We start from the raw sequence: 21,014 nt of genomic DNA, 5'->3' as shown, positions 1-21,014 counted from the left end.
AAATACTAAACATTATAAACATTATACAATAACATATAACAAGTAGGCATGCTCTCCTTTTTTGAAGTTCACATCCATTTCTGGAACAAAGCCCGGTGATTTAATTCCAATCATTCACATTCGGATTTAATTTCAGGTGAATTTAGTTGTAGCAATGACTTGTGACATTTCGAGTTAATTTAGATAAATAAGAATTGTCCATAAAGTTTTCAGGATGTCTTTGAGAAAGACAAAATAAATAATCTACCAATCTTCTATCGTATGATTCGTGACCCCTTAATAGATCTGATGAAAGTACTTCTTAAAATTTCGGTAATAAATTTATGGATGATTTAGAAAAAAAAGATTGCAACTCTTCAGATGTGAAAAGGGTTTTGCAACTCTTGTTAGGTCCGTTTTTGGTCAATTATCTCCCACGGTTTTTAAACAAAAGCTTTCATAATTTTTATTTAATTGGTCAAACTCATAGAAATCTAGGAAAACAATTCTTATAAACAGACATATCAATTTAAAAATCACCAAGTATAAGATATAGTGCTTTTATGTTAATTACTAATACCTTGGTTCGATGGTTCTGTGGTATGAACGAAATCCGGAATTATGCCACTTGATGCAGCAAATGATATAACTGATTGGGTCCTTATTTCCTCAACAGTAGTCATATCGTTTTCATGTGTTGTTGTACCGTTTAAAACAACAGTTGCGCCTTTTGTCGAAGATTTTATACCAGAAACCGTTTGTTGAACGTCTTCTGTCGTTTCTATAAGTGTCGAACTTGACTGGACATTGGATGATTGCGATGGCGTTACTGAACTTGTTATAGATTTCGTGGTTGTTAATGTTCTCGTTGTTACCAACAAAGTGTCCTCGGTGGATGATATAAATTTAGAAGTAGAAGACACTTTGGAAGATGTACTAGCAGAGGGCGCTGTAAGAGATGTGGTACTTGTATCTGGTAAAGAACTGGTAGTAACATTTTGCGATGTAAAAGGCTTTGACGTTAAGGTAGACAATTTATCAACTGTTGTGTGAGCAGTCGTCGTAACCTTTGATTTGGTAGTTGATGTAAATACTTCCTGAAGTTCTGGTGGTTCATGTAAATGTATAGTTGACACTTGAATGGTTTCAAAGCTGTCCAATAAAATCTGAAACCCTCCTAGCATCAGATTTCCACTTCTAAGTATATTATCCTTAATATATTTTACAGATTGATTTATCATGTCTGATTCTGATATGTCTACACAATACACAGTAAATGATACTTTGATGCTTCCTGGACTGAAATAAACAAAGTCGTGTTTAAAATAAACAATTTTAGTCAGATATTTAGATAGTGTGTATAGTATATTGTTTATCACCTGTGCTTTTAACTCTTAAGGGCTTCACATTTTGCAATAAAGTTAAATATTTTAAAGTCATTTTCGTGTTACATACAACGCAGGTTTTAATTGAAGAATCTTTTAAGAAAAATGCTATTTTTTAATACTTATCCATGTTTGTGATAAGTTTGAGCAGAAACTCCTGGATAAATTTTTCAATGTACGATTTGAAGGAACAACTATTTTTTGTTTTATTGTGATGAGTCACGTCCTCATCACAAAAAAAGTTATTTCTCTAAATTAAAGCAACAGCAATTCGTTATATATAACATGTAATCAGATATCAAAAATAAAAGTATACTTACTTTAGAGCGAATACGATGCATCCAATATAATTATCACCAAAACCACCCGTATTATTATTCAACACCCTATCAATCTGAAAGTAATCATGTTTAAACACCTCTAGAATTTGAACATCTTCGGAGAACACTATGTCTTTTTTTTTTAACAACATGTACAATTTTACTCGAACAACTCTTTGCAATCACATGTTGATAACGGAAAAGCTATCATAATAGAGGTTTCTCAACATCTTACGAACGAACGAAAATCGCCCTAACTTGACGTAACTTGCCGTAAAGAGAAAAGAGGGAGCAGTAATTTATCTTATAATTTTGGATTATTGGCTGTGCTCTTCTTCCATTTGAAATGTCTTTTACGTGTAAAATATGCATGCTAGATTTTTTAAAACCATTTTGAATCAAATACATATTATATTTATTTGATATTATATAATATATAATATACAATTTACTGTTCAATCAACACAGTTGAAAGTCTTATTGATCTATTTATTTAAGTGAATATTTAATCAAAGGACAGTAATTGTAAGTCGACTGAATTTTAATAAACCTGATGACAACATCACTATTTAGTATATGTGAAAAAGGTAAATATAGATCATGTTTATGGACCGAAAGGGATAGGATTTTTTTTTTTATCTTAGCTAGAATCTGATTAACGGTAGAAATACTTTCGTGGACATGAGGTAAAATAAATCTAGGAGGGAACGCCTTTCGATTTAAATTTAAAAAGAAAACATCCTAATAAGTTCCGGGATAACTTCTTTGCCCCAAACACTTAACAAGACAAATAAAGGAAAATATTGAAATACATATTTTAACTTATATATTGTGTTTTTTTTTGGGTTATCATGGCCTTTCTTATTCTATGTGTGTATGTTTCCTCTATAGTATAATTATGAGTATATACATTTTTTTTCTTGTTTATTGTTTCCGTTAAGCTTCTATGGCATACTGTGCATATTTCCTTTATTTTTCATATTTCTAATTTTTCTTTTTAGTTAGGGGTGTAATATTTAAAAATACATATTTTGATAACTATATGTGACTACCAGTTGTGTTAGGGCTGTTGCACTCAAACTTTCAACAAGAACACGCAAAACTCTATTTCTAACGATAGATCGAGTGCACCTTTGAATTTCTTTAACTGATTCCCAATAAATATAAGAAATAAAAAAGCTATGTTACGACTTATCTATCTATTCAAGATACTCTCCGATACGAAATAATGAAACTCATAGTAGCTAAAACCGATTGGACCCATAGAAGGGACGTGTGGATATATGAAATATATTAAAGTTGTGTTATCTTGATCACTTATCAATCCTTTACCAAACGCTAATTTCGCAATGAAATCAATGGAATATTTGCCACTGAACGTTGAACACCAAAGAATCAATCAACCAATTGCAAACTAGATGTGTTAATTTTTTTATTCAAGGACATTATAAAAAAATTCTTTTTGGATGGATAAGAGAGATAAATCGAACGCATATATATGACATGTCAACGAACGAAACTCAACGTAAGAAAACGAAACAGTCAACAACAGAAAATAAATTGGAACACGGACAACAATAAAATGCAAGGTTTCAAAAAAGTATATTAAGTTGTTAACTGTTGTCTTTTAAACACACTGCAGTATCGGTAGACATTTATTATGGATTATATTATAACAAAATTACTGCTCCATAACGATACGTTCGTAGAGTTTCGTCCGTTCGTAAGATGTTGAGAAACCTCTAATAAGCATAATTTTCGACGCTACGTGTAATCTTTGACCCGTATGCCCGTTAACCATTTTAGATGTAAGATGCTAAAATCAAACACTCTGGCTGTGTGACTGGGCTAGTGAATACTTTATTTCGGACACAAAAAAATAAGTTCATAGATACTTGAATAAAGCAGTTTTCCGATATGCAAAATTAAGTCCTAGTACAATATTTCATATCGTAACACTACTTGGATATGCGCGCGCATTTAATGGCATATAATGAGATGATAATGCATATCGATGTGTAGTCTTTACATCAGAGATCAAAGGCACAGTTTAGACAATATCACTGCCTGAGATCAGACAATATCAATGCTTGAGATCAGACAATATCACTGCTTGAGATCAGACAATATCACTGCTTGAGATAACAATTAAAAATCATAATAACTAAAGTTCGAAAAAAAAATGTTTTGGCTGGTCACATACTGTAATAGCTGCGGAACCGTAGCTATTATGTCCTTATGTTAATTTTGACTATTTGCGGATTGCAAATAGTCAAAAAATAACATAAGGACCGCAAAAAGTCTAAAAATTATATAAAGACATACGATCTACGGTTCCGCAGCTGATACTGTTAGTGCTTGTAAGTGTAAATCAAACGATGGTATAAATGTTTTAATTTTAATAATATGCAATGAAAAATTTTAAAATCAAGATCATCATGATAGTAAACAAACAAAATTATATGTCCGAATATACTATTATATTATCACTTTGTATATGTACTAGTATCAACTTTACTAAATACTATTTCTAGGCATATCAATAAATACTAAAATACTATATATAGCCGATAGCCCAGCAATGCTGGTGGACCCCATATTTTATTAATATAAATATGATATATATACACAATATACATGAAGCATAAGTATCAATGCACTATAGATAACTATGATAAGGAATTCTTTAAAAAAAACCCAGTAAATTGTGTTCAAAAATATGGGCTCTGTCATCAACGATCCCGCCGGCCAGGAAAAACCAACAAAAACGAGTTACCTCGGTTCAAACTCCATTTAAACTGCAGTCAAAAGACTACATTTTAAATAAAGTGGAAAATTTTGGAAACCTGTGTCCAAACCCAAATGCTCGGAAGACCGTCTCGAGAGGTTCACTTGGACTGTATATAACTGACTAAATATGATCAAGTATACTATATGAAATAATAAATCAAGTTATTTTATAGTAAAATAAAAATCCCTACTAAATACAAATTAGAATAACAATTCAATTGAACATGAAATTTATTTCACTGTTGTCCAGTCTGATGCTTGGCTAGAAGTGACCAACAAGGGAAAATATTCCCGCTAAATATCAGTATCACGTGATACATGTATGTATATACGTGTACATAAGTACCCGTATCAATAGTATTCACTAGTACCGTTATTACAATAATTTCCCACTATACTATCGAACCGTTGGAAATTATAAGTATCAACTTTACTAAATACTATTTCTAGGCATATCAATAAATACTAAAATACTATATATAGACGATAGCCCAGCAATACTAGAAACACAAAGAAAGGGCGGGCACAGTTCAGTTTACAAGCCAACCCAAGTGTTTGTGAAACTGACATTCTCTTTTCAAATGTATCATCTATGTACCCGTCCTTACTCGTGTCGGACTTCCACCTCCCGTGTCTCATAGTGCACCTTTCGTTCACATCAGACTGGGCAGCAGCGGTAGCACCGCCTGAACGAAGAGAATGTAAACCTAGATTAAGATTAGGGGCGACAATTCTAATTCTTTTTACAAGATTCTCTTTAGCTGATGTGTAACTCATCTTCTTATTCTTATGTATCAATTTTGCTATACCCTTAGATCTAAATATAGGTCTGAAAACAAATAAATCAGATTTCTCATCTAGACTAGCTAACTTAATAGAATTAAATTTATAACAGTGTGGTCGACGGTAAAACGTTTGTTAGTAATTATACTGAAACATTCACCTATAACTTGTTTGTCGTTGGCGATGATTTTATGCTCACTAAGTCTATCAGAGGCCTTCAAGTGGGGATTTAAATAATCACTTGTTAACAAATTTTGATACATAAAATGAAACTTTCTTTTCACAAATCAATTAAGCAATATGTTTTAAATATTTTTTTTACCATCACTTAATACTACAGTTTCACTTTTAAGAATGATAATGTTCAGAGCTAATATCAATAAATAACGAAAAAAAAAAGTTTATTCATGTAAAAAAACCCAACTTTTAAGTAATGGGGACCCGCGTTATTTCACAAAATATCTTATTGATTAAGGGAACAAAATCATTTAAGAGTGACCTTCTATTTATTTAATGCTAACCATGTGGGCTTTGTTTGTGAAGAGTTCCAGATGACAAAAAAAACCATTTTTTTGTTGTTGTTATAAACCATAAATCGATCCGTTTATTCAGATATTTGTCAATTTGCCTTGGCTCTTAAGTCCAACACTTGGGACAGGAGGAACAAATGCGTCCTGAATGATTTTGTAAATAGATGCATCTTTTAAAAATAGTCGAAAACAAAATTGTCTGTCCAATGGAAAGGTTGAGGCCAAAAAAAGATGAACGGTGCATTATAGAAACATAGAAGCTGGTTGCAAAAGTTGACGACAAGATCTTTTTTCAACTTGAGTATGGTCTTATACTATTAACCTGAAATAGATATTTTTATAGCAATTCCCTTGATACGAATACATGTTGTCTTGGGCTTGTTTTGCTCTTTGGTTGGGTTGTTGTCTCTATGACAATTCAATTCTCATTCTTATCATAGATATAACTGCATGTACAAAAAAAGAATGTGTGGTGTGATAGACAATCATACAAATTCTTTCCAGTGACCAACAGGCGTTAGCAAAATACACACTTTATAGAATGAAAGCTCCAAGAGGTCTTGGCATGTAAAAACAAACACGAAAGTTAAGCGAGAGAAAAACAATAAGGATACCGCATACAAATTAGAAAATGGTCCGCAATATTACTTTTGTCAACTCACTAAGTTGAAATGAAAGACCTGGCGAATTTAAGCCTTTTCAATGGATGTGATGTATGTTTAAAAAATCATGGTTTGTTTAGACATTTAATTCAAGTCTTGGTTTTAAATTATTTGCAAGTAAGTTTAAAGTATTTAAAACAAATAATCACTCACAGAAAGACGTCCAATCCATCTTCAAAAGAAAGAAAAAAATGAATAGACGACCTATAACGCACAGAATATCATGTATGTGTTTGGGCCGTATGAGTATTTGGACCATACGCGTATGGTCCGGAAAATATTTTATTTGCGATCACAAAATGCACGAAGTCGTCCATTTCTATGTAAATTGGGTCGATTTGAATATTAATAAGATGAATGCGTTTCTGTTGCCAAGTGTTTTTCACAAAGTAGTAGCAGTATAGCAGAACAGTTTTACCAATACAATACCGTAAATGCATGCAAATTTTAAAAGGTTTAATCCAAATAGCTTTCTTACTATCCAATAACTTTCAAGTACGAAAAAGACAGGGCAGAAGTATATTTTGTCTATATGTTATGTATTCGCACAACTTTTGAAAGTGGATTATGCATTCGTTCTAAAATAAATTTTTTGACCAGATAAAAAAGTTAAAAGATGACATTATTCGACAATCGCAATTGTTAAATATCGTTGACGTCCGAAAAAGATAATCAATCAAAATATGCACTGCAATTTTTAAAGCCAGTAAGTCATTCTTTTTTCAAAACACAAATTCGAATTATTTTATTTAGGCGTTGAGAACCTTTGGTGACCCCACAGTTTAAATGTCTATACTAAGGACGTCGTGATCTATGGGCGTTATAGACGAACGTTCACCTAATCTGTCCCAGTCAATGGGAAATTAAAGTGCACCAATCAATGTCCACAGCCACACTGTTACGAATACGATTCTATATCTATTGTACATTTTGAATGGACAAGCTAAAGTTCTACCTATCGAAATCAAAATTTTATTACCCTGTCGGTATTGATCAGTTTTACTACGTGAAATGTGTATCTCTAAATAATCATCGAAAACTGTGATATCTTTACATTTTAAAGAACTAAGTTCATCGTAACGCAAAAACCCTGAATAACCTATCAAAATCATGGTCAAATCACGAACTATCAATAAACCTTCTGAACTTTCGTACAATGAACACAAATCAATAAGAATACTATTGTTAATTGGATCCTTTTTGACTACTGGTCTACCGTTCAAACGTTTTACAGATTCGGTCAGTGATTAAACATACGAATTATTAGTAGGATCATTGAAGCCATTTAGCTCATGGGCCCATTTGATAGAATATACAGCGGAGTCTAATACACTGGGAGAACAATGTTTGTCAATAAGATATGTCAAATAAAGTGCGACATGAACTGGCTTAGCAGGTAATTCTGACATGTTGTGTTCATTAATAAAAGTGTTCCATCGTTTGAAACCATAAAAGTACTTTTTACTGGTATTTTCGGCTTTGGATTCCACAATAAAGCTGGACATCTTGTTGGCTAAATTCCTAAGTTTGTTGTCCGGGGATATACCACTGCTGTCTATGGCAGCCTGGACGTTTTGTTCCAATCTTAAACCTGCAAATAATATTGATCACATTAAAATTCTAGTTTGATTGCTAACATATGAAATCTCAAAATACGTTCACGAAATACGCCATTTTTACCACAACCTTTAACGACTGAGTGCTGTTTTGGTAAAAACTTTGTGCCTTTAATAAATTTGGTGAGATGCGAATAGCAACGGCCAAAATGGAGCTGATTTCCATTCCGGTATAACAAGCGTGCTGTTGGCTTTGTCGTTTTCTATTTTGCGTACGACCATGGAAATGAGTGATGGTGGTGGAACTAACCAATTTGTTTCTGTGTTCCAGTTTTGACTAAATGCGTCAACTGCTTCCGTACCGGGATACCATATTTTAGAGTTAAATCGTTCACACTGTGGATTATAGTGTGTGGCGAATCTGTCTATTGTATATGGACCCCATAAGCTATTGATTTCATCAAATATATCAGAATGAATAGCCCAATCATCGTGATCAGTGTGTCGACTGAGCTTGTCTGCGTGTGTGTTGTTCTCTCTCGGAACCCATTGTGTAATTATGTTTATATTGCTATCAACACAAGTTTGTTTAATGTCAATAGCTATATCTTGTAACTTCTGTTTCTTACTTCCTACTCTCAATATGTGAGGTATGTTTTGATTGTCTGTATAAATTTTGACAGTTTTGTCACTAAATGTTTTATCAAAAGTTTGTACAAACCTATTGACGCATTCTAATTCGCGCCATGTGGAACTTTCGTTCCTTTTTCGTTCTGTCCAGTTTCTGGACATTTCCTTGCAAAAAAGTTTTGCATTCAAATCTGAGGTTAAATAACCACCAAAGCCTACATATGAGGCGTCACAAAACATTTCTATATCAACAATATCAAACTGATCGACTTTACAAATGTCGACTCCAGCATTATTGAGTTTTTTCAATGAAATAGACCAAAAATGTATTTCATTAATTGCTTTTTTGCAAATCTTGACTGGTGCATCCCAACTTGCTCTACCAATGATACAATCATAAAGGTATCTAGTGTTCAATCTAACTAAGTCACCAATGACTATCTGCATAGATATCAACTGACTAACAATGCTAGCTAAAAATCTAGATCCAAATATTTCTACCCCTTCGTTTGTTTCTTCTATTAAAAATTTAATCTTTTTCTCAGTTTTCATAATTCTATCGTCATTAACAAATATTTTACCTATATTTGTATCCCAAGTATACCCTAGCCATTTTAATCTCTGGCTTGGTAACCAAAAACACTTCTCATGTGCAATCAAAAAACCCAAATTTTCAAATTTATATTTAACTATTTGACTGCTCTCTATGCATTTCTCAAAATCGCTATCTCCACCTAACCCATCGTCTAGAAACATTATTATCCTTTTGCCCTCAGATCGCAAATGCTTAACTGCTTCTCTAAGTACTTTTGTAAATATGTACCCTGCAGTTGATATACCAAATGGAAGAACATTGAAAACGAAATATCTCGTATTACCATCAAAATTCCAAGTAAAACCTAAGAAAGTTCTGTGAATATCTGAGATTTCCAAATGGTGATAAGCAGATCTAATATCGAAACTAAATACATAATCTAGTATCCTCGTACTTGTATCTAAATTTTAACAGATGTGGATTCAAATGCCTACAATCTAGTACTAATCTTGGTTTATTTTTATTAAATGCTACTGTAAGCGGATTTATTACAGTTGGTTTCGAACAAACCTCAGAAATGCACCTTTTTTGAAGAAGCTTGTGAATTTCTTCAACAACAAATTCTGCATTGTTTAAAGATGATCTGTTATTTTTCAAATGCTTAACCTCTGGTTCCGTTTTTAACGGTAACTTATACCCGTTTTCAATAACATCAATAATATGTGTACTAGTAGTAATAGCTTTCCATTCATGTAATTTTGACCTCAATTTACCTACAGGTATATCAACTTCTAGTAAAAAGTTATCACCAATGACACTTGGTTTCGATTGAGTAATTTCTATCGTATGTTTATCTTCTACTTTGTTTACATTTTCACTGAATGAATTTTCAGCTTGACCAATATAACATTTTTTCATATTATAATACAAATTAGTACTTTCAAATTTTTTAAATATACTTATCTTATCTTTCTTCTCCGGACAATCATTCGCCCAATGGCCCTTGTTGCCACAATTGAAACATCTCCCTGTTCTCCAAGTTGGGGTTGGATCTCTCTCTCTTTGGTGGAATAGGGCACTTTCCTGACCGTCTTCGTTGACTTTTTCAGCTTGTCTGACTTGCTCCTACCTTCAGCTCTGTTTTGCGCTCTTATCATTTTCTTTTCATCTTCGGAGTCGTCGGCAATTGGATTAGTTGTGTACTCCTCCACGACTCTCCAACCCAATTCGGATGAATCAGCGAGTTTAATGAGTTTCTGTCTGTCTCTTACAATTGCCATACCTTCAAAAATCTTGTCTCTAGCTTGATGAATGGATTCTACGGATAAATCTGGTCCGTCTAACTGTGCTTTTGTCTCCATTAACTTCGTCAGGAATTTAACCTCGTGCTTGTACTGGTTTTCGTTCCCCTTCCTTTGGAAAGTATAATTCTCCGACAAAGTCTCCTCAATCTTGGACATCTGGGATTGACTGATATCTCGCTGAGACTGTTAGATATTTCCCTGGAATGTGGATAGCCTGTTATCTATCAAAGCGGTGATTTGGTTAAGGGTATCTTGTTGTGAGGCAGATACTGCATTTTGTACTTCTTGTACAATAACTTGCTTTACTGAATTATCTAAACCGGGGTCCGTCATATTTCACTGTTGTCCAGTCTGATGCTTGGCTAGAAGTGACCAACAAGGGAAAATATTCCCGCTAAATATCAGTATCACGTGATACATGTATGTATATACGTGTACATAAGTACCCGTATCAATAGTATTCACTAGTACCGTTATTACAATAATTTCCCACTATACTATCGAACCGTTGGAAATTATAAGTACTTTCTTTTTTGCTTTTTTGTTATTGGTGGTTGGATATTATTAACATTATCGATAATCATAAAGATCAAATTCTGTAAAACTGTGTAGACTTGCCTTTGTAGAATCGGGGAAGTGACTGTCGATTTCCGGTGGTTAGAAATAAAAAAAAATAATAATCAAGGAATTCTGGTTAAATAAGTTTTAACAGTTTTGTTGGTTATGCGTGATTTGAATAGTACCAGGCTTATAATTTGATACGCCAGACGCGCGTTTCGTCACATAAGGTTCATCAATGACGCTCAAATGAACAATTGATATTTGATTTACAACACAGTTTTGTTAAAATACTTTAATTTTATATTATTCATTTTAAGGCATATGTTTATATATACATACCTCAGCACAAAAGTCCGAGGCAAAACGTTTATATTTGTATGATAAACTGTTACCCATATCCGTTGTATACGTATCGTTAACCGTCAAGTCAAGTAAAGCATGAACTGTAGAAAATAAGTAGGTATATGAAGAGAAAGAAAAATAATATCAAAAAATAAATAACGTTAAAATTAAAGATCGTAAAATATGTAAAATTATTTCATTTTGTATTTTTTAATATAAATGTCTTCATGTCGCACTTTCTTTTCAAAGTACATTATTATTTTATTTTATTTTATTTATTTAAAGAGATTATTATGGAAAAGTATTTGAAAGAACACTCAGCAGTTTTAACCCTCGGTAGTAAACCATTAAGAAAAAAAACCTATTAACTCACCGTATGCAGTCGTTTGTGTTTTCAAGTCTGAAAAGAAAAATACAAATTGTAATATTTGGAGTCTATTCATTTTATAATATGTTTTACAGATTAGTGGAAAACAATCATGAACAAAAAACAACAACAAACAAACAAAAAAGCAAACTATAGTGATATCATCCCATTACGATTTCTCCGATAGTTTGGGTCATAGTTTATTCTAGTTTCTCTATCTGAGGGAAACACATTCTTGCAAGGTTCTTCCATTTGTCTGTAAAGAATGAATACGTTACCATGTCCAATATGAAGGCTGCCGTTTGATATGAGGCCTTGTTTAGGTACAGTGCATCACAATGTGCACAAAAGTCATGTAAGAGCCATTTCGGAGACTCTCGGCATGATCCAGAAGTGGCCTGTGGTAAGACAAGATGATATTTCAGTGGATAAAGGTAGGAAGGTTAAAGACAAGATACTCGTAATTCATGTGTTTCAGTAATGCAAAACGAAACTTTAATACAAAGAAAAGAAGGCTTCACTTTAAAAATCTGAAAAAAAGCGACATGTCTTTCGGACGTATATTTTTCGTTGTTTGACTCGGTCCTGCGTCTCTATAGATCTTTTAACACATGCACTTCCTAAAACGTCTTTAGATGTTTAATTTATCTAAACATATTGTGGATTCATTATTAATTTTTATATATGTTGAAATCTGTTACCTATTGATGGTTATTATTTGTTTGTTTCTTTGTCCTTTATTTTCTCCCATTTATCTGTTTATTTATTGAAACCCTGTGCTGTAATGTTATCATTTTAATGTTTTAATTAACACTGCTATTAAAGCGAGAGGTTTGGCATGCCACAAAGCCAGGGTCAACCAATCATTTTTTCATAAAATGCCCTGTACCAAGTCAGGAAAATGGCCATTGTTACATTGTAGTTCGTTTATGTGTGTGTTACATTTCGGTGTTGTGTCATTGTTGTGTCGTGGTTCGCTTACATTTGATACGTTTCCCTCAGTTTTAGTTTATAACCAGGATTTAATTTTTCTCTATCGATTTATGAATTTGAACAGCGGTATACTACTGTTGCCTTTATTTATATACGAATTTTCATGGTTTTCGTGGGTACAGGTAAACCACAAATTTAAATCCTGAATGAATTACAAAGTTGGTATCAGGTTGTATACAGACTTTGACAAAACCAAGAAATTATAAATCCAGGAAAATACAAGTTTTCAATAATCATGGTAATCAATGGAAATTAGTACCAACGACACAATTGAAACCACAGTAGCTTGAAAAGTATAATAATTTTCAAATTTCAATGATATACCAACCTTGTTCAGTGTGATCATTGTTACTTGAAGTTGACACAGCAATGACGATTAGAATGACAGCCAAAATGGCAACGCCTACAAACAATAATCCATATAATAATTTCTTCTTCCATGTTAAAGGTGTTTTTGTTTCTTCAGGTTGTGAGGCAATATTCTCATCTATCTTATACTTTGTTTCTGGGCTGTCAGACTTAAACTGAAGGAAAACAGAAAAAAAAAACAAATGTAGTTTTCGATTCAAGTAAATTTTTAATTGGATACAAGTTCATTAAAATTCATACTAACGTAATTGTCAATATGGCACGTTCGAGATGATAAACACAACTTTGACTCGCTTAACATGCACATCAAAATAAATTTACAGACCTGCTTTCTTCTTATTAGTGATAACCAAGTTCAAAAGAATGATTTCTTATTCGAATAAGCTAACATACATGTAATAATTTTTGAAACCAAATATGTGATTAATACTGAAACCATTTTGTTCACAACATGATAAAGTATCTTTCCCCCTATCATTTCTCCTTAGTAAATCACGAGGTAATATGTATCAAACCAAATAAGATATAAAACCTAGAACTCAAATCAAAAGTTATATAGAATTCAGTCAAACAAGGCTAAAGGGTTAGAGCATTTTAATAAGATACAAATAATAATAATTTACAAAGGAGCTCCCATAACTATGGACTTGTGCATTAAGAACTTGTCGTTAGTTTATGTCTGTCATATTTGATTTTAGTATGCTGTTTTGTTTTAAATAAAGTCGGTAGTTTTCTCGTTTGAATTGTCTCACATTTTTCACATGGGGACCTTTTTAAGCCGATTATACGATACGAGTTGATATCATTTTTGGAGGCGTATGGCCCTATTATTTCCTAAATCCACTGCAGTTTATTTAATAATACCACATCTACATTTTTTATATAAACCGAAATCAAGGAAAATTATATACTTACTTTCTGCATGAATTTGTACCACATGGTTTCATTGTCAGTGTTACTAATATCAGTTTTATTTAAATCTGATTCACCAACAAAACCATTTTTATGCCGACTAGTTGAAACCTCTAATTCGTTTTCTTTTATTGGAATAGATTCTATGAAATGGATTTCGTCATGATTGCCAGCACGTGAATTAACAACCCTTTTCTTATGTGTAATGACTTCCTTTCGAAATTCAGTTTCTTCTACCTCTATATCCTCGCTATCTGTTGCCAATGTTGTTCCACTGTCTATGGTATAGTTACATTTTGTTTCATGCGACTTTAAATTTTCATTACTTTGCCTATAAAAGTCTTTTCCCTCAGCTTTTCTATTAACGCTGCTTGGTGCCACAATTTCATAATCATCTCGTTCGTTTTTAAATTTCGTTTGATCTATTCTAAGGCTTTTACCATTTCTCTCCGCACCAGATATGCATAATTGTATTTCTTCGTGATGAAGATTATTTCCGGTCTCATCGATAATGTTGATTGATATTTCACTTTGGTGCCCATTCGATCCTTCGTTCCATAATTCGCCATTTGGAAGATCGTCTGCGTTTTTTTCTCCAATTATTGTAAGGTCATCAAATTCTGTTTCTCTCCCAAATTCTTTAACTTTTGACATTATCCTTGTTTTCAAAAATTAAAAACTTTCATTTCTTTTTTTCTTTTTATTTTAGCCTTCATTTTTAAAGCATAATTATTTATAAATATCATAAACCAAATAGAAGAAGAAATACTATACGGTTTTTGAATAGAAATTGTTTATAATTGAACGACTCAAAACAATGGCGAAACACTATGTTGACACGATTTTTACAAATTATTAAAAACAATAAATATCTGACCGGGCATGAAATTTAAAACACTTTTTCTATTCATTGTTGTAAATTGATATGTTTTTTTCTTAGTGCAATCTTTGACAGTAGTTTGACCGACATTTATAATATATGTTACATATTTCTAAATATAAAATTCAAATTGAAACAAAATATCTCGTGAATCTTTGTTCTCGTATACTGTTATTATACCGATATAATAACAGTAAAACAGTTTTAAGTGCATTAATTAAAATATTATACACATATCTTTTGATGAAGTTAATATTTGGTTTTATCATGTACTAAGACTAAATAACATATGATTTTTACTGTTTGATAACAGCATTAAATTAACGTAAATTCCATATTTTCAAATTGGTGCTTAGCGGGCTGATATGAAAAGTTTATCACATGTTTCGAGTGTTATCACATGCCTTTCCGTAACGTTATCGAATGGCATTCCGGTGAAACTCGGCAAATTCCGGAAAATACACCTCAATGCTACGTTTTCACTGAAAACATTACAAAGTAGTGTATACAAAACAATTATTTAGATACTGGAAAGTATATTTTGTAAAATAATTAAAAAAACAAAAACAAAAAAAAAACACAATCAAAGTATTAAATAAATGCATTTTTTAAAAGTTTTTGAAACATAATTTAGAAAGTTACTTTACAAAAAAGTTGACTTTTCCAAACAGTGTTCATTATGTATATATTTGAATTATTTTTTTTGTCGTTTCGTTAAAATTTAAATGTTTGTCTTCTCTCTTGAGGCATATGATAATAAGATTTCATATCGAATGTACTAAATTTGGAGTCCGGCGTCCGTGAACTTTTCACTCTTTGAACTTCTATTCGGGAACCACATAAAAGGGTCAATATATGAATCTGTGATTTTTCTCCATCGTTGAAGCTTTGATAAAAAGATCATAACATGTCATTTTTCATATCGCATGTATTATCAACCCTCGGTCAATATTAGCCCTCGAGCCATGCGGCTCTTGGGCTGATATTGAACCTAGGGCTGATAAAACATGCGATATGAAAAATGTCATGTAAAAATCTGATATTATTGACTTTTGAAAAAAAAAATATTCACCGAGGTATATATGTCTCTATTAACGATCTTAGTGAAAAGCAGTTTTTATTTTAGAAATCTATTAAAACTCATATATACCGAAACAAAAGACAGTAGTTGTTTTATTCCATAAAAAGCAAGACCATGTATTTATATAAAGCAATTATATAGCAAAAGCGTTCACACTGTACAATCGATCGGTGTCGGTTTAGTTAAAACCTTTAAATATACGATATTGCACCGCTACTGTCATATTGGACAAGCTTTGAATATTTGCATTTGTTTTTTTATGTCTTCCCTTATTCATATTTAATTTTCAATCCTCCCTGAATTTGTTATTAGTAAAAACTGACGATACTTATAATAATTAATCTATGGCTATAATTTGATATAGTCAAGCTTAAACTGATCTAGTCATTTGCACATACCAGTATGACGTTATATGTGCCGGGGTCATACTTTAACATCAGTGATTTCTAAACTTTTTGTACGATTCAGAATGTAATAACATTTGACAAAATTGTGAGTATTTTGTAACTTTAGAAGAAATCACTTATACCCGTAGCCATTGACGAAATGTAAATCTTCATACCCTTTGAAAGTCACCAATGATCTGACAAGTAGACATATAAATGTCGTGATATCGTCTCGTGATGTTGGATAAGCCAATCAAACTAATGCAGTTTTCGAATCATCTTTCTTTCGTATTACGCTTCATGTACGCGAAGTGATACCAGAAAAATCCATGCAAGAATAAATAACAGGATATTATCATAAAAGAAATAATATGGAAAACCCTTGGAATAAAACTACAGTATTATGTTTACAAATTGTTTCTTGCACACACTGCATTATTTGTACAGCGCATACGCGGTGTACAGTAAAGTTGCTACAATTATGCGTACCTCGTAGTATAATTGGATAAAACAAAGGCGGGTAATTTTGTCCTATACCTCAACGTCAGTTATAAAAAGCTCCGAAATAACTAATGTAAAACGATTCAAACGAGAAAAACAACGGCCTTATCAATATAACGAAAAGAATGAACGAAAACAAAATATGTAACACAGCAACAAACGACAACCCCATACATATGTTGGCGGGGTTGAAATAGTTTTCAGGCTTCAACCCCTTTCTTGGGACACTGGTGTAAGAGTACATCAGAAAAAATATAAAAATCAGTTAAAAACGTATTTAATCTTCTGATGCATACATAGTATAGTAGAAGGTATTCATATGGGCACCTTCTGTGCCTCTTTAATAGCAGATTTATTTCCATATTGCTATGAATCTCAGTTTGTGACCAAACTCAGTGAAGACCCATCATTGTTATATTTGGTTGATACATTCAAAAATACCTACCGTTATCTTGAAGATATTTTTTCGTTGAATAATCCAGAGTTCTCTAAATATACTTTAGAAATTTACCCAAGCAGTTGTCCTTTTCTAGATTTAGACATTTCAATTTCAAACGGGAAACTTCACACTAAAGTTTACGACAAAAGAGACGATTTTTCATTTCCTATTGTTAATTTTCCTTTTTTAGACGGCGATGTGCCTTTGGCTACATCATACGGTGTTTATATATCCCAACTCGTTCGGTTAGCCCGTGTGTGTTCTGATGTGATAGATTTTAACGAACGTAATCAATGCATCATCGGGAAATTGTTGTGTCAAGGGATTTCGATACCATAAATTACTTAAAACTTTTACTAAATTCTTTCATAGATACAAAGATTTGATTAGTAAATTTGGCTATACCTGTAGAAAACGTATTAAAAATGGTATTTCACATCCTAAATTTTATGGTAATATTGTACTTAAAGCGAGGAAATCACTATGTGATCCTTGTAAACTCATCGAACCTTTAAACAAACTTATAAGTAAGGGTTATCGTACCAATATTGTAATTAGATCTCTGAATATAGTTTACATTGGCACTAATATCGATTTTGTCATTAGCAAATTAAAACATAACTAAATTTTATTATATTTTGAGGCGAGATGTATAGAGACACAGACACGTTAATTTTTATCTCTTTAGAAGTCGCTCCTCACTATCCTACTACCTGTCGATACATTTATTTTTGGAATTGCACAAGTCATGTCTTCTCTGACTGTTAATGACGTTAAAATACTAAATCCCTGGGATGTGTTTTAGTTGATTTTAGTCTCTGATGCATGATTTTTTATTATTAATTGGTTTTGGCTTTTAACTAGCTGTCAGTAACTGCGAGTACTCTCAAATCGTATTTTCTTGTTAATTCGACCTGTTGATACTGTTTATAATGCTTTTTTGTAATTTTATATTTATATGGATCTTGTCTATATACCAGCTTTGCTTAGTTGGAATCTCTTCAATTTTTCACTTATTCTTACTAAATTTGTATAAACTTCAAGATTAAAATTATTTTTTTTACAACCGTTTTTTTTTCTAAAGTGAATATTGTTCAATATTTTCGAAGGGTTAAATATTTCTCAGTGGTGTCTTGCCATCACAGGCACTTGTTTCTATCCATTGGAAGACCCACTCGTAAATATACGTTGATAATGGATAGAAACAAGTGCCTGTGCTTGCCATGGCTTTGTGTGGACTTGTTTATTTGCTTTTTGGCCTTGAATGTTTGTCTCTAATATTTTATTAACTGTGCATTTGGATTCAGTTATCGCAGATCAAATTTATTCGATCATTTTGTTTTATTTACGTTTTTTGATTGAGTTAAGTCTGCCAATTGATATTTTATCGTGTGTTTTTCTATGTTGTGATGTTATGCTATTGTTTCAGAAAAAGGGAGAAGGTTTGGGGCCATTAAAACGTTTAATCCCGCTACAAATGTTTGCACCTGTCCTAAATCAGGAATCTGATGTACTTTAGTTTGTTTATGTAATATATATGTGTTTCTCGTTTCTCGTTTTTTTATATAGATTAGACCGTTGGTTTTCCTGTTTGAATTGTTTTACACTAGTTTTTTTGGGGCCCTTTATAGCTTGTTGTTCGGTGTGAGCCAAGGTTCCGTGTTGAAGGCCGTACACTGACCTATAATGGTTTACTTTTTTAAAATTGTTATTTGGATGGAGAGTTGTCTCATTGGCACTCACACCACATCTTCCTATATCTATGTACAAAACATATAGTGAACGTGGACAGGTACTTGTAAATCACAACAAACAAAGAGACACTAAGTACAGATCTAAGAGTACTCGCAGTTACTCACAGCTAGTTAAAAGTCATAAACAACTAATAAAATAAAACCTCAATTTAAGACTAAATAATCAATTAGAACACATCCAGCATCCATTTTGATTTAACTTAGCAACTAAAATATGTATAAATAAGTGTATGAGAAAGGACTTTGATTTGGCATAAAAATTAAATAAATTTGTCGTTAACTTTTCTCCAAATACTTTTACCAGAGGTCGGTCATTTAAAGACGTATCAACCGTATCATATACGTTGACGTATCCGCATCTGCAGATATACCAAAAAACAGTATATAATCCCGAGCTTTAATTTTCTGTACTTTCAATAATGCAAATGGGCGACTGGTTAATTTCTAATGCAGAAATTTACAAAACAAAAAGGAAATATCGAGTTTTTGTGGAATATGTAACCCTACTTTTAAAGGAATTCCGGATATATAGTTGGAACAGTTTACAGGCATGATAGGAGTGAATACGGTAAAATCGTTTGTTTGTGTATGAACTTGTGCTCACGTAGCATTGACAAAATTGAAATTGTTAATTGTTCATTGACAAATAGAGTGATACTCTGTACTTTCTATTACCTTTTATGATAAAATCGCAAATGAACAATATTCAAAGTATCTTACATGTATTTAAGTAGTACATTTGATTTTTTTGGGGTGTTTATTTATATAAGATCTTGATTTTTTTTTAAATAGATTATTAAAGGATTGTGTACGATATTCGTGTACTTGCCTAACATTGGCTCCTTTCTAAGGGCATGTAAAAGTAGTTGATAGAACCCCTTATTTTTTTTTTACAAAACACCACTATCACAAATATTTCATTCTCAATTTTATTGATTGTTTCGAAGAGATTCCAATTAGTTTTTTTTTTTTTTTTAATGAAGTACGGTCTTATTAATAAGCTCGGGATCACATAATATTTTTTGATATATCTGCAGATGCGGATACGTCAACGTATACAATACGGTTGATACGTCTGTAAATGACCGACCTCTACCGATACCTCTGCTGGTGGATATCGGTCCCAGACGGTATCATCAGCTCAGTAGTAAATAATATTGTGCTGACATGATTTATAACAAAACTTTCTAACATTGTACTTTAAGGTAATTATACATTCTTTGTTTTATAGATTCGGCTTCAGCATTCCTGATGAAGAAAAATCCAGAAAAGAGCTTTGTGTGCATGAAATTTACAATGTGTTGTTTACATTTTTTTACAAGATGTACGTTCCTTGCGTGGTGTACTGCAACGTTTTCAGTTTATTGAAAAAGTCGTGCAAATTCGCAAAACAAAATTGTCTCCTGATAATGTCACAAATGTGCTCGTAATTATAAAATATGTCAATGAGCAATGGGCTTCTTTAATTCAAGAGTTGGATGCTAATTTGTTTTAATATGAGGATGTGAAAACGTTTACCATTGTGTGTGAATAAAGTTCATGATCAACGCTTTTACAGCCTACACAATAAAAAGAAAAAGTATAATCTTCTTACTATTACATTTTATGCTACAACCATTAAATTGATTTAAAAAAAAACCTTTTTGGACATTTGTATCGAAATTATACTAAATCTTCCTTTTTTATATGGCATGCATACAATGGCTGAATTATTCTAAGTCTATTTGGACATTTCCAGTTTTCTTTAAAATAAAAATGTATATGATTGACAGGGACATAATATTAAAACAAATGATATTTTGTGATACATTGATTTGATCAAGTCGATTTAATTTTGACTCGATAAAATAAGCAGTTAACTATAAAAGCATGAACAGATGTTTTTAAATTTTTATGTGTGGAACCGTATCATTGCAGGCTCTCCAAAACATATGTTAATATTTGGTATTGTTAAA

General features: G+C 32.2%; 1 protein-coding gene across 1 annotated transcript in view; it reads right to left on the bottom strand.

Annotated features, from left to right (window-relative positions):
- Positions 1–14,732, bottom strand: part of LOC139516666 (uncharacterized) — a 33,357-nt gene extending 18,625 nt beyond the window's left edge. Inside the window, exons 1-6 of the mRNA XM_071306888.1 lie at positions 14,022–14,732; positions 13,066–13,261; positions 11,751–11,777; positions 11,375–11,478; positions 1,685–1,758; positions 560–1,278 (exon numbers count right to left, since the gene is read on the bottom strand). Of these exons, the coding sequence (XP_071162989.1) occupies positions 560–1,278; positions 1,685–1,758; positions 11,375–11,478; positions 11,751–11,777; positions 13,066–13,261; positions 14,022–14,672 (1,771 nt within the window). The 5' untranslated portion in view covers positions 14,673–14,732. The remainder of the gene's footprint in view (positions 1–559; positions 1,279–1,684; positions 1,759–11,374; positions 11,479–11,750; positions 11,778–13,065; positions 13,262–14,021) is intronic.
- Positions 14,733–21,014: the final 6,282 nt, after the last annotated feature.

The sequence above is a fragment of the Mytilus edulis genome, chromosome 3 (genome assembly GCF_963676685.1).
Source record: "Mytilus edulis chromosome 3, xbMytEdul2.2, whole genome shotgun sequence".
Lineage (NCBI taxonomy): Eukaryota > Metazoa > Mollusca > Bivalvia > Mytilida > Mytilidae > Mytilus > Mytilus edulis.
This window is presented reverse-complemented; position numbering and strand designations above follow the sequence as displayed.